The sequence below is a fragment of the Talpa occidentalis genome, unplaced genomic scaffold (genome assembly GCF_014898055.3).
Source record: "Talpa occidentalis isolate TD23 unplaced genomic scaffold, MPIMG_talOcc4v2.1 talOcc4.11, whole genome shotgun sequence".
Lineage (NCBI taxonomy): Eukaryota > Metazoa > Chordata > Mammalia > Eulipotyphla > Talpidae > Talpa > Talpa occidentalis.
The window spans coordinates 3603444-3616420 of NW_023601104.1; the positions used below are offsets into that span (position 1 = coordinate 3603444).

General features: G+C 35.4%; 1 protein-coding gene across 3 annotated transcripts in view; it reads left to right on the plus strand.

Moving 5' to 3' along the window:
* KATNBL1 (katanin regulatory subunit B1 like 1) overlaps positions 1-8467 on the plus strand; it is a 45677-nt gene extending 37210 nt beyond the window's left edge. For all 3 annotated transcript variants that reach the window (XM_037502149.2, XM_054700219.1, XM_054700218.1), the window contains 6 exons: positions 324-442; positions 1793-1843; positions 1933-2022; positions 2347-2436; positions 4329-4422; positions 7516-8467. In XM_037502149.2, the coding sequence (XP_037358046.1) occupies positions 324-442; positions 1793-1843; positions 1933-2022; positions 2347-2436; positions 4329-4422; positions 7516-7548 (477 nt within the window). In that variant the 3' untranslated portion in view covers positions 7549-8467. The remainder of the gene's footprint in view (positions 1-323; positions 443-1792; positions 1844-1932; positions 2023-2346; positions 2437-4328; positions 4423-7515) is intronic.
* Positions 8468-12977: the final 4510 nt, after the last annotated feature.

Here is a 12977-nt window from a genome sequence, read left to right on the forward strand (position 1 = left end):
AGAACAGAATTTCATGACTCCTAGCCCTCTTCACTAGTAATGACCAGCTTATATATTTATTTTTTCATTAATTCACTTTATGAAATGAATTGTAGGTTTGTTGGTAAGCTAAAATGATTTATTTAATAAATTAGTGAGATTTAAAAGAAAAATGATAGCAAATAATGTATTAAAAATGCCCTCAATTTATTCGTATCATTTGTTTACTATGTTCATCTGCAACTTTGCATAACTTTGAAACGTCTACTGGAGTAATATAATTGAAAAAAACTATTTCATGTCATGTTTCAGTATGTTTTAACAAATTGATTACTGCCTTCCAGGTTTCTCAGGACCATGAAACAATGGCACAAGTTTTGTTCAGCAGGAATTTGAGATTGAATGTAGCTTTAACTTTCTGGAGAAAAAGAAGTATAAGTGAACTGGTAGCTTATTTGGTGAGGTTAGTGTGACTTTTTATGCCTTTTGTTAAATAAAAGTAATTTCCAATGTGTTATCTTGAAGTGCCTCTTCTTTTTATGTTATTATTGGCTAAAATTTTTAACTTTCTATGTTTAGCTTCAGTAGAGATAATATGGTTTAAATTACATTCCTCATCAGTCTAAAAGTAACCAAAATACAGAAAACCATGTGCTTTGTCAGAATGAACAAAGCTGTTACCTTTTCAGACTAAGTTGCATATCTATAAAACGAAGAGATATCAATATGGGAAAACTTAACCTTTAAAAATCGCCTTTATTTGAAAATTTTAATCATTTTAATCATTACCTTCCTTGCTGTTTTCTAGTCTCTTCTCAAATGTTACCTTAGTATGATCTTTTTTTTTTTTTTAAAGATTTATTTATTTATGCATACAAGAACTGTGGTACAGGCCAGAGGTGTAGGGGGTGAGAGGATTCACCAGAGACAGAGTGGGGAGCAGAACAGGCAGACTGACTGAAATACACTGCTGAGGGAAGCAGTGGGCAAGTCAGGAGAGGTCTGCTGCGCCATGCGGGTATTTCCCTGGCCAGGGATCGAACTCGTGCTGCAGTGGCTGCGGATTGCTTTCATAGGTTGGGTCTTAACCCCTTGTGTTACCAGGGAGGCCCAGTGAGACCTTTTTTGACCACGTTCTATAAAAGTATGTATGTCTTCACTATTTCTTTCCTGTTTTAGTTTTCTCAGTAGCACTTAACATTAGTAATATACTCTATATTAATGTCACTCATTTGTTTTTTTTTTTTTTTTTTTAATAGAGGCATGTTTTATTTTATTTATTTATTTGTTTGTTCATTTGTTTTGTTTATACATGCACTGGGTACAGTCAGAAGCGCGGGAGGGTGAGAGAATTCACCAGAGCCAGAGCAGGGAGCAGAACAGGCAGAAGGACCGAAGTACACTGCTGAGGGGAGCAGCGGGTGGCAGGAGAGGTCTGCGCACCATGTGGGACCCTCCTCCGGTGGCCAGGGAGCAGCCGGGAATCGAACCAGCGCCGCAGAGGCTGCGGGCAGCTTCGCAACCCAGCGCTCTACCGCTGCGCCACCGGGGAGGCCCATGTCACTCATTTGTTTTTTATCTGTCTGCCTTCTCCCCCCACTACACATACACACACACACACACACACACACACACACACACAGAGAGAGAGAGAAATACAAGCCCTCTCTTTTCAGGACTGTGTCCCTAGCACCGCACTCATCTTAGACTCTGGGATTTGCTGAATGAATGAATTTCTCAAAAGCTATGTTAATGTTATCATATTAAATAGGAAATCAGCTCTCTAAACAATGCTATTTTTTTGTACCCACAGGATAGAAGACCTCGGTGTTGTGGTGGATTGCCTGCCTGTACTTACTAATAGGTAAATCTGAATATTTTTCATAATAAGGTCAGAGAAGGACAAATTATGTCCTGCACATATTTTTATAATTTAGTATTTCTTTATTTTAGTTTACAGGAAGAAAAACAATATATCTCACTTGGCTGCTGTGTAGATTTATTGCCTCTAGTAAAGTCACTACTTAAAAGCAAATTTGAAGAGTAAGTACTAATTCCTATTTTTCTTTCAAAATCCTTCTCTTTGTGACTTATGAGTGCATAATAATAGCTTGAGCTCCATGAGACATACATGGTTTCTGTTTTCAAGGAGCTTAGGAATATCCAATTAGGAAAAGAATATGAAATAGCTCAAGAACAATTAAAAAACCACTTATAGATAAGTTACATATGTACATTTTCAAGGCGGGGAGAGATCAGTGTGTCTATGTGAGGTTTTGGGGGGGCAAGGGTGGAGGGGAAGAATCACCTTTTGTAAAGGCTTCTTGAATGAAAACACTTGAATTTTGTGACAAAATGTCATTTCAGATATGTAATAGTTGGTTTAAACTGGCTTCAAGCAGTCATAAAAAGGTGGTGGTCAGAGCTGTCATCCAAAACAGAAATTATAAATGATGGGTAAGTACACATTTATAGGTAAACTCATGCCACTAAATTTTTTTTTTCTTATCATTGTTGTTCATTTTTGTACAGTATTTAGTTTCTCCCCTCAGGTGTGGTCCCCGTGGTTCTCCCACCACCAGAGCACCCGTGATCCATCACCACAGTCCCTTGTGCTCTTTCCTCCCCTGTTTTGACCCTCCTTCCTTCCCCTCCCTTGCTGTTGGCCTCAGATCTATGGTCAACTTGAAGGTTTTGTCTTTTTCCTGAACCTTTTTTCGGTTGCTCTATATTCTGCATATAAATAAAACCAGCTGATACTTATCTTTTTTCTTCTGACTTACTTCAGCTAGCATAAATCCCTTTCAGCTCCATCCATGTTGCAGCAAATGGCATGAGTTTGTCTTTTTTTGATCGCTGAGTAATCCTCCATTGTGTGTATGCACCACCTCTTGCTCCATTCGTCATGTTGGGGCATTTGGGTTGTTTCCCTGTCTTGGCTCTTGTGAAGAGTGCTGCAGGAAACTAAGGAGAGCAGGTTTCCTTTTGAATTAATGTTTTTGTGTTCCTTGGGTAGATTCTTAGGAGTGGAATCACTGTTAGATCCAATTTCAGTGTTCTGAGGAATTCCTCACAGCTGTCCATAGTGGCTGGACCAGTTTGCATTCCTACCAGCAGTGTTAAGAAGGTTCCTTGCCTCCACATCCTTGCCAGCATTTGTTGTTTCCAGTTTTTTTAATGTGGGCCATGCTCACTGGAGTGAGGTGATATCTCATTGTGGTTCTAATTTGCATATCCCTTATAATTAGTGATGTTGAACATTATTCCATACGCCTGTTGACCATTTGCATTTCTTCTTTGGAGAAGTGTCTTTTTAGTTCTGCCCATTTTTTTTTGATTGGGTTGTTTCACTTTGATTTTGTTGAATTGCGTAAGGTCTTTATAGATCTTTGATATCAGTCTCTTATTAGTTGTATGCTGTGCAAATATTTTCTCCCATTTCATGGGATGTCTCTTCCTTTTGACTACTGTCTCTTTTGCTGTCTACAAGCTTTTTAGTTCGATGTAGTCCCAGCTGTTTATCTTCTCTTTGTTTTCCTTGCTTCTGGAGCTGAATCCTCAAAGATGTGTCTGATGTTTATGTCGTGGAGTGTTTTGACTGTGTTCTCTTCTATATATTGTGTTCTCTTCTATATATTCTTACATTCAAGTCTTTTATCCATTTTGAGGGTTTTTTTTTTTTTTATATGGTGTGAGACAGTATTCTAGCTTCATTATTTTGTATGTTGCAGTTCCAGTTTTACCAACACCACTTATTGACAAGGTTTTCCTTGCTCCAGTGTATATTCTTTGCTCCTTTGCCGTAGATCAGTTGACCATATTTGTGCGGTTTTATTTCTGGGCTTTCAATTTGATTCCATTGGTCTGTGTGTCTGATTTTGTTCCAATACCATCCTGTTTTAACTTTAATGGCTTTGTAGTACTGTTTGAAATCTGGGAGTGTAATTCCTCATTCTTCCCCCTTTTAGTCAGGAGAGCTATTGCTATTCAGGGTGTTTTGTGATTCCATATGAATTTCAACAATATTTGTTTCATTTCTTTGAAGAATTCCATTGAGATTTTTATTGGAATTGCATTGAATCTGTAAAGTTGCTTTGAACAGGAAATATTTTTCCATTTCTTTGGGTCTTCTAGTTCTTCAAATGCCTGTTTGTTTTTTAAAGTCTGCTTTAATAACTAAGTAACCTATACTTCCGTAATAGACATGTACTATTTTAAAGAGATGTTTGACTTCATATAGTATAATTTTCTCCTCATAAATACTTGAACATTTTAAAACTGTTTTCATTAGGAGTTTTTGCCACCAAAGTTCATATCGTATTATACTGGCATCTTTTTATTTCATCTAGAAATATTCAGATTTTAAAACAACAATTAAGTGGATTGTGGGAACAGGAAAACCATCTTACTTTGGTTCCAGGATATACTGGTAATATAGCTAAGGTAAGCTTTATTTAAACTTAACATGTTAAACTTAAGATCTGTATTTAAGCTTATTTTAAAGTTAGGAGTAATATGTTAGTAATCTGCATTTGTGAATGAATCTTTCAAATCTCTCAGCAAAATAATTCAGTTCTGTTCTAATAAGGTCTGAAGTTAATTTCATATCAGTAAATGTTTGACATCGGCTAGATCTAAATGTGAACTCAGGAATTAGCCATTGAATATATTTCATATACAGAAACACAGATAATGTGCAGAAGATATTTAATGACTTAGTTTCAATTAAAGAAAAATATTTGAAAAAAAGTTAAGACTCCAGGAAAGAATGTATCAGAAAAGAAAGTGATGCATAGAAAGCAAGAGGTGAGGAACACATTCAGAAGGTTTGGGCTATTCAATTTTACTGGACTTTTGTTGATATCATGCTTTTTAGGGAAAGTAAACTGTTCAAACCACAGGATGAATCTGACATTGGTCTATATCGATTTGTTTTTCTTAGTATTTTAATATTTAAACTCGAGAAAATATTGCTAGTAAAAGTATTATTTCAGTAAAAAAAAATCATTGTTAAAAAGTGTTTCCATGCTTTTACTGGGCATACTACTGCCATAAATGGGCTTTAGTCAGAAATATAAAAACATTCTTTGATTTAAAAAAAACAGGTGGCTTTTTTACATAGACTTGTAAAATTCTTCTTGTATACCTTCAAGAAAATAATCAAAATGATATTAACCCGAAAGTTCAGGAGACTATTAAAAAGGCAAAGCATGTTTAGTTGGATTCAGAAAATTGCATTTCAGGTTACACAGATTTCAGGTAGAAAAGATGTCTACAGGTGGGGCAAAGCCAGGTTTTTCATGGGAAGAAAAGAGGAAGATTAATTAAAGGGGTCAAAAACAAAAAGTTTGTAGTTAGGATTTGGAAGCAACCTAAGTGCCCACTATAGCTGGTAGGCTAAAGAAGAAGTGGTATGTACACGCACAGTGGAATACTGTTCAGATTTAATGGAAAATGAAATGTTACGATTTACAGCAAAATGGAAGGACCTTAAGAGGATTATGAGAAGTAAAGGAAGTCAGAAAGATAAAGACATACAGGATGATTTCACATATATGAGTAAAAATGTAAGGAAACAAAGGTGAACTGACAAAGCAAAATAATTATGAAGTAGCAGACACTGACAACTGAAGTTTCTGAGGTTAGGAGGGAGAAGGAAGGATGAAAGGATCATAGCGATATTAAGGGTGGTGGTAGGAGGGAAAAAAAGCAAACAAATCATTTGCAGATATTAGAATACACTGCAAGCTAGTATAATCAGTACTGAAGGTTAATGGAGTAGAATTAAACTAATGGAAAAGAAAAAGTTGGTTAGTGTTAACACACTTAAATTATTCTTGGTTATGCATAGCTAGTTACCGATTCTCTAGACAGGATGAAAAGAAAGATAGCTAGCAGACATTGATAACTGAAGTTTCTGAGGTTAAGAGGGAGAGGGAAGGGAGAAAAATTCAAGGGAACACTAAAGACAGTGGTAGGAGGGAATCTGTACTTCTGGCTTAAAGTCCATTATAGCCAGTTCTCATGACCTGGATGACTTCTCCAACAATTGCTTGATGATTTCTTAAAACAATTGCTTTTTGGTCGCGTCCAAAGGTCTTTAGCCCAGTTCAAATGAGACAGGTAATGTAATTTCACTGTAAAGGCTCCCAGCCGCCGCTTTGAAAACTACTTCACAGATGTCAAGTTTTCACCGTTATATCAAGCAAGTGTGTTACCACTGTGTATAAATGAAATACAAATGTGGAATTGTTAATGTTGAAAATCTTAATAACAAACATCAATTTCCTTCAAGTTTTTGTTGTTTTGTTTTAATTTGTTGTTATTTTGATAGTGGGGGTTGGGAGTGAAATGAAGTAAAAGTTGATAGAAAAAGAGCATTTAAGATATATCAACTATGTTCTAGAACTCCTTTATATTCTTGATATATAACTGAACAATTACCATTTCCCTAGAGATTTGCATTGAAAAGTTTTTCTTTCAATTATAATTTTTTGCAAAGGAGAAACTACTGAACATGGTCTTAAGATATTGAACACATTAATTACTGAATATTGATTGATTAGAAGTTCTGTGAAGTTCATTAAATCATAAAACCTTGCAATATTAAACCTTTAAATATAATTTTTTTTTAAAGATTTATTTATGCATACAAGAGCTGGGGTACAGGCCAGAGTTATGGGGGGTGAGATGTTTCACCAGAGACAGAGTGGGGAACAGAACAGGCAGATTGACCGAAGTACACTGCTGAGGGGAGCAGCAGGTGAGACAGGAGAGGTCTGCTGTGCCATGTGGGTAGCTCCCTGGTCCAGGATCGAACTTGTGCTGCAGTAGCTGCGGACAGTTTCATAAGTTGTATCTTAACACCTTGCACCACCAGGGAGGCCCCCAAATATCATTTTCTTGAGTGTAAAAATCAGGCTATCATCAAGCTGGTCTAAAATTTATGTGACACTGAAGAAATTACTGTGAATGATTTAGTGATTTTGCTTAGGTATTGAAGCAGTTGTTTTAGCACAGGAATCAAAACATTCAGCACCTAGAAAATACATATTCAATATGGGCTATGTATGAGACCCAATGCTAAACATATATAGATAAAAAAGATTTCTTAAGGGCCTCCCAGTGGCGTAGGGGTTAAGTCACAGTGCTGCCAAGCTATTTCCAAGCTACTGCAGCACGAGTTTGATCCCTGGCCAGGGAGCTGACCCACATTACACAGCAGACCTCTCCTGTCTGGCCTGCTGCTCCCCTCAGCAGTATATTTCAGTAGATCCACTTGTTCTGCTCCCTACCTGTCTCTAGTGAATTCTCTCACCCCCCCCCTCCCATCTCTGGCCTACACCCCAGTGCTTATATGCATCAATAAATAAAATAAATCTTAAAAAAAAAAATTCTAAGACACATCTTTTACCCTCAAAAGGTCACAAAGGGAAATGAAGGCATTTCAAGTGGTAAAATGGGAGAGGAAAATGGATTGTGTATATGTGTATTTACTGTACTGGCTAATGAATTATTTTTGTTTTATTCTCTAAGGATGTAGATGCTTATTTATTACAGTTGAATTGAGAAACTTTGTCTACTAGAGAGCATTTGGTTACTTAAAACATCCCTGGACTATATGATTTCCATTAAGAATGTATCATCTGAGAACCAAATGTGGAAGAAATCAAACCATTTTTTTTCTTTAAGAAGCTACATAATGAAACCACTAATGGAAGCTAATCATCTACTTCACATTGAAGTGGAAAAATATCTGAAAGGAGCAGCTTCAGCTTCAATGAGGTGAAAGTGCACTATGAAGATTGTTCGCCTTTGCTGCATTTGGGATTTACATGGTGTTTGGTAGCATTGTTTAAGAACTACTGGGTCTTATTGCAATCCTGCATAAGAATATAATTTATACTGTGTGAAAAAATAAGACAGGACTTATTTCTAGGAACCACAAAGACCACAGTCTTTTGAAGATTGTGTTTTATAAAACACTTAAATGTGTGCAGCTATTTTCTTATGTTGGAAAGACTTTGAAAGTTAAAAACATCATCGCAAGTAATCAATACTAAAAATTTTTTGTCCACACTGAGATACTGTGTATACAAAATGCCTTAATTATTAATAAGCCAATGTGTATGATACCAATATCTGTTTAAAAAAAATTTAAACCAGACATGTTTCTGGCATGATAAAATCATGGAATTAAATCAGGGGTTTCCATTTATATAGAATGTTATTAAAACTGTTCCACATCATTTTTAAAGCTTGAGAATATTTCAGAATCTCTGATTTTTTTGCCAGAATTATGTATGTATGTGTTACTCCTATGTAAAAGAAAAAGATGAATATGTATTTGTATGAATGCTTATTAACTGGAACTGTCTGTGGAATTAGCTAATTTATATTCACTTTTCATTGTATATAAATTTCTAATATTTTCAGTTCTGTATCATTTAAGCGCCCTTCACTTGAGTAAATTCACTAAATATTTCTATTTTTTGCTTTTTTATTTTTTATGAATTCTAATTTCTTTTCACTACATATGTTATAAAGAATTAAATATGATGCTTTAGAAATGTTTACAGTTAGTACTGACCTTGTATTTTAAATTCCAACACTTTATATTACTACCTCCTCCAGTGGTTTGTATGAAATGCCAGCAGACTGTATGAGGTTTTTTTTTTTAAGTAACATTTTTAATGTCAATGGACCCTCTTCTGTAATGCCTGAACAGCTGTATCTGACCTACCTTAAAAGTAATTGGGTTTAAATACCACTATTGGTGGTTTGTATGTCATCTCATCTTTAATAAGCCTGAGAAGGATCTGAGCAAAGATTTTTAGTAATCGAATTTTTCTGCAGAAGTTCTTCAAGCACTTGAATGTAAGTCTTTAACATTTACCTAGTTAGCAACTACTGATGTGAATCACATATAAGCATCTTTATTGCTTTAAAAATTTTACCTTTCACGGAGTTCTATTATTATGTAGCTATATTTCAAATAGGTATGTATCACAATGAATATAAGTTGTAATAATTGGTTATTAAAATTTTAGATTAGAATAATTTCAGATTACTGCATCTCTGTGATTTGACAGTTGAATTACTTAAAAAGTCATTTTTCAGGAGGTAGGATTTAAATTGTAAAACTCATCTCTGAACCTCACGGTGATGAAATACCACCTTTTTTGTTCCTATTCCTTTAGTTATCACCATCTTATCTAACAATTTGAACCACTTGGAGCTTGGTGCTAATGAGGCTGATGGCAGAAGTTTGATCCTTTTATAGACCCTTTACCTTTATACTCATATACAGAAATAGTCACAGCTATAGGTTATACCTTCTTTTAGGTATCCATCTCATAAATTCAACTCTTAGTCACAGGAAGGATGGTGTGTATAGGGTTAACATAAAAACTTCACCACAAATGAAAAGATAACTCAAATAATTGGTATATGTGATATTACAGTTTTAATATAACATTTAAAATAATGTTAAAATAACATAGGGCCTCCCTGGTGGCACAAGGGGTTAAGTCTCAGTACTATGAAACTATCCACAGTCACTGCAGCTCCAATTCGATTCCCAGCCAAGGAGCTAACCCACATGGCGCAGCAGACCTCTCCTGTCTCACGCACTGCTCCACCCAGCAGTTTATATCAGTCAATCTGCCTGTTCTGCTCCCTACTCTGTCTCTGGCCCCCCACACCTATGGCCTACACTCCAGCTGTTGTACGCATAAATAAATGAAATCTTAAAAAAATTAATATAGTTAAAATATTGTGTCATTATTGTTTCCTCTGGGTTAGATCATTGGCAAAACAGTACCTTTTAAAAATCAAACTTCATAAATAAAAAAATAAAAAAGTAAAAATGAGGGCCTCCCTGGTGGCTCAAGGAGTTAAGCACCACACTATGAAGCAATCCACAGCCTCTGCAGTGCAAGTTTGATCCCCGGCCAGCCAAGAAGAAACCCACATGGTGCAGCAGACCTCTCCTGTCTCGCCTGCTGCTCTCCCCTCAGCAGTGTGTTTCAGTCAGTCTGCCTGTTCTGTTCCCTACTCTGTCTTGAGTCCTCTTGCCCCCCATATCTCTGGCCTGTACCCCAGCTCTTGTATGCATAAATAAATCTTTAAAAAAAAAGTTTTAAAAAAATAAAAATCAAACTTAAGTGAAGCAAACAGTAAAAATTAAGTACAAATATAAGTGAAACATAGTAAGAAAAGGTACTATCCTGTTAACACTGAGTTCTTGGGCCTAAGTTTGGGTTTGTTGAAAGAGAACAGATAACTTTCCATTTTATATACTCAGTTATTAAGTCAGCAAAATCTTTAATTCACAAGGGTTGTTTTGTAGCACACACTCCTGATTTCTTGGCCTTTGCAGTTTACCTTAGTACCTACCTCTCTCAGTTACTGATTTGTAATTAGTATTAGGCGATTTTAAGATTCTTGGATAAAAGATGTTAGATAAATATTGTTGAGTACTTCTGTTGCTCTTTGTGCTCTTCTTTTGCTATTTAATCAGAACAGTGTTGATCTTCAGAAAGAGCCAAAGAAAGTGTTTACAAAGTATTTTGGCTGTTGTATTGACCTAGATGAGGACAATTGCTGTCTGTCATTGCTCATTTGTTGCTGTGCTGCTAAGCAGTGTACAGAACTGAGGGACTCCCCGCGATCTTTATGCCTTTTACCTTTTTTACCTTTGCAGGTTTTTCTGTACCTTTCTAATTTGGCAGACAAGTAATGTATTGAGCTGGTAAGAGGGTTATAATCAATTTGCTCCTACTAGGCATTAAAGTGGATGGATTTTGTAATGAGTGATCATGATCAGAATAAAGGTTAAGTTAGGAAGCAAGTTTTCTCAGATGGTTTTTAAAATTATGTTTTTGGAGTAATTTTAAAGGTAACATTTATGGGACTCTTGAGATATGAGGGTGTGGTTATAGATATCTGTATACACTTTGGGGGATTATTGATATCAACACTGAACTCTAGGGAACACTGAGAAATTAAATCCTAATGCTCACAATCATGCTTACTTAGTACACATCATGTCCTATTCTTAAAAATAGTTGTGTAGGTTCAGAGCTGTATTTCTGGCATTTAAAATAGAATTCAAACTTAGAATATTTCCATATTTGGCAAGTCGTTAGGATTAACTTTAATGGTAATTGATTTGAGTAATGATTAGCTGTTAAATGCTTACTATAGCAATCACATTTAAATGTTTATTTTGTTAAATTAGAGTTTGAAAAGCAAAAATTTAAGTTAATATAGTCATTCCCAGTTGTGTTTCTTCCTATTTAAAAATAAGGTGGTAATGTCAGTTGCCTTTGTTTATTTAAAGAAAAAAAAATAGAATCGCAAGCAGCTGACTCAACTGGAATGACCCATTTGGCTGTACTACTTATCTTTCAACACAGATTTTTCTTTCTGGATTACTTCAGATGGAAATAGTTTTGCTGGACATTTGTTGGTAGGTATTTACTCCTATGTTATTATTTCCCCCTTACTTTCTAATTCTACTAGCTATGAAAATTGTCATAAAACTTTATGATATATTGTCCCCCTCCTTTTTTAAAATCTTTAATAGGATAGACTAAAAGTTTATGCCTAAACCAGTATACTTCTAATTTGTAATATAGCTTGATTCAGTAATAGCAATATATGTACAAGAAAAATAAACAACTGTGTATCATATACCCAGTATACTATGTTTTCCAATGTTGTACCTAAAACAATATTTAAAATAGTGTAGTCATCGTAATTTTCTCTGGGTCAGATTATTTACTTAATATTCTGCTAATACCAAACTCCAGTAAATTATGTACAGCTACAGGTGAATAAATATGCCACAGTATTTTTTTCTTATAGACTGTAATTAGTATTAACACAAAAAGACATAGTTTCTGTGTAAACCACAGCTGCTAGTATTTTGCAAAGATAGTTGTATATTATTGCTTTGATATGCAGTTACTATTCTCTGAATTAGTTTTTGAATGGTAGATGTATGCAGTCTAGATAAGGATTCAGCTCTCAAATGCACTGAGCCTAGTGTTGATTTTTATGCTTAACGGCATTCTGTTTTTCATTCAGATTTAACCAGGTTTTGTTGTTGTTTTTTTAACATCCTGGACCTGGCTAAGATTGTTGCAGTATTACAAATTTACACCAAAGCTAGTAAGATTTGATCTGAAGTATTTTCTAGGATAAGAAAAACTGTCATGGGAGATCTGGACTACACTGAGTTACCTGAATTCCTTGCTTCTGGAGTAAACCTATTCCATGTATCAACTGAATTTGCAATATGGAGACTGGATTGGTATTATGTCACCTTCCAGGAATCAAGAACATAGGCAGCTTCCACTTACTCCTTTCAGTTTAAAAAGGAAAAAACTTCATTATGCCTTTGTATGAAAGTTTTTGAATGGGTGAGTAAGGCTTGCCTCACCTTGACTTGCCTTGCAGTATACTCACCAGCTCTTCTCAGTGCAAGTGCAGCTTAGCCTCACAACAGCCAGAGAGATGGAGGCTGACAACTTCCTTTTTGGAGATTTATAAGTTTCTAGAACTTACAAAAAGTTTAGAAGAGGCCTATCTTTTCCCCTTAGCCATTAAAATTCCTTTTACTTAGATGATTTAAAGAAATGAGTAAGGGGGAGAAACCAACTCACATCAATCTTTTTCTGAAGGCTTCTCTAACCCATAGACAGTGGTGGTCTTCAAGGTTCTGTGTAAAGGACTCTTCTTATTCGACCATGTCCTTGAAAAATGTTTATTCCCATGACATTTTTTACCACTACATTAATCTCATTTTGGGGTTGGAAGGGAGGCCAGTTTTTGCTTGATAAAATGGACATGGATTTTTAAAAAGATTGAGAAAACACTGAACTATATATCATTCTGAAAATACGTAGCTTGCCCCTAATGTAACTCTAAGCTCATAAATCCAATGGAATATCTATAGGCATCCTAAATTCAATATATCCAGAATTTACCTT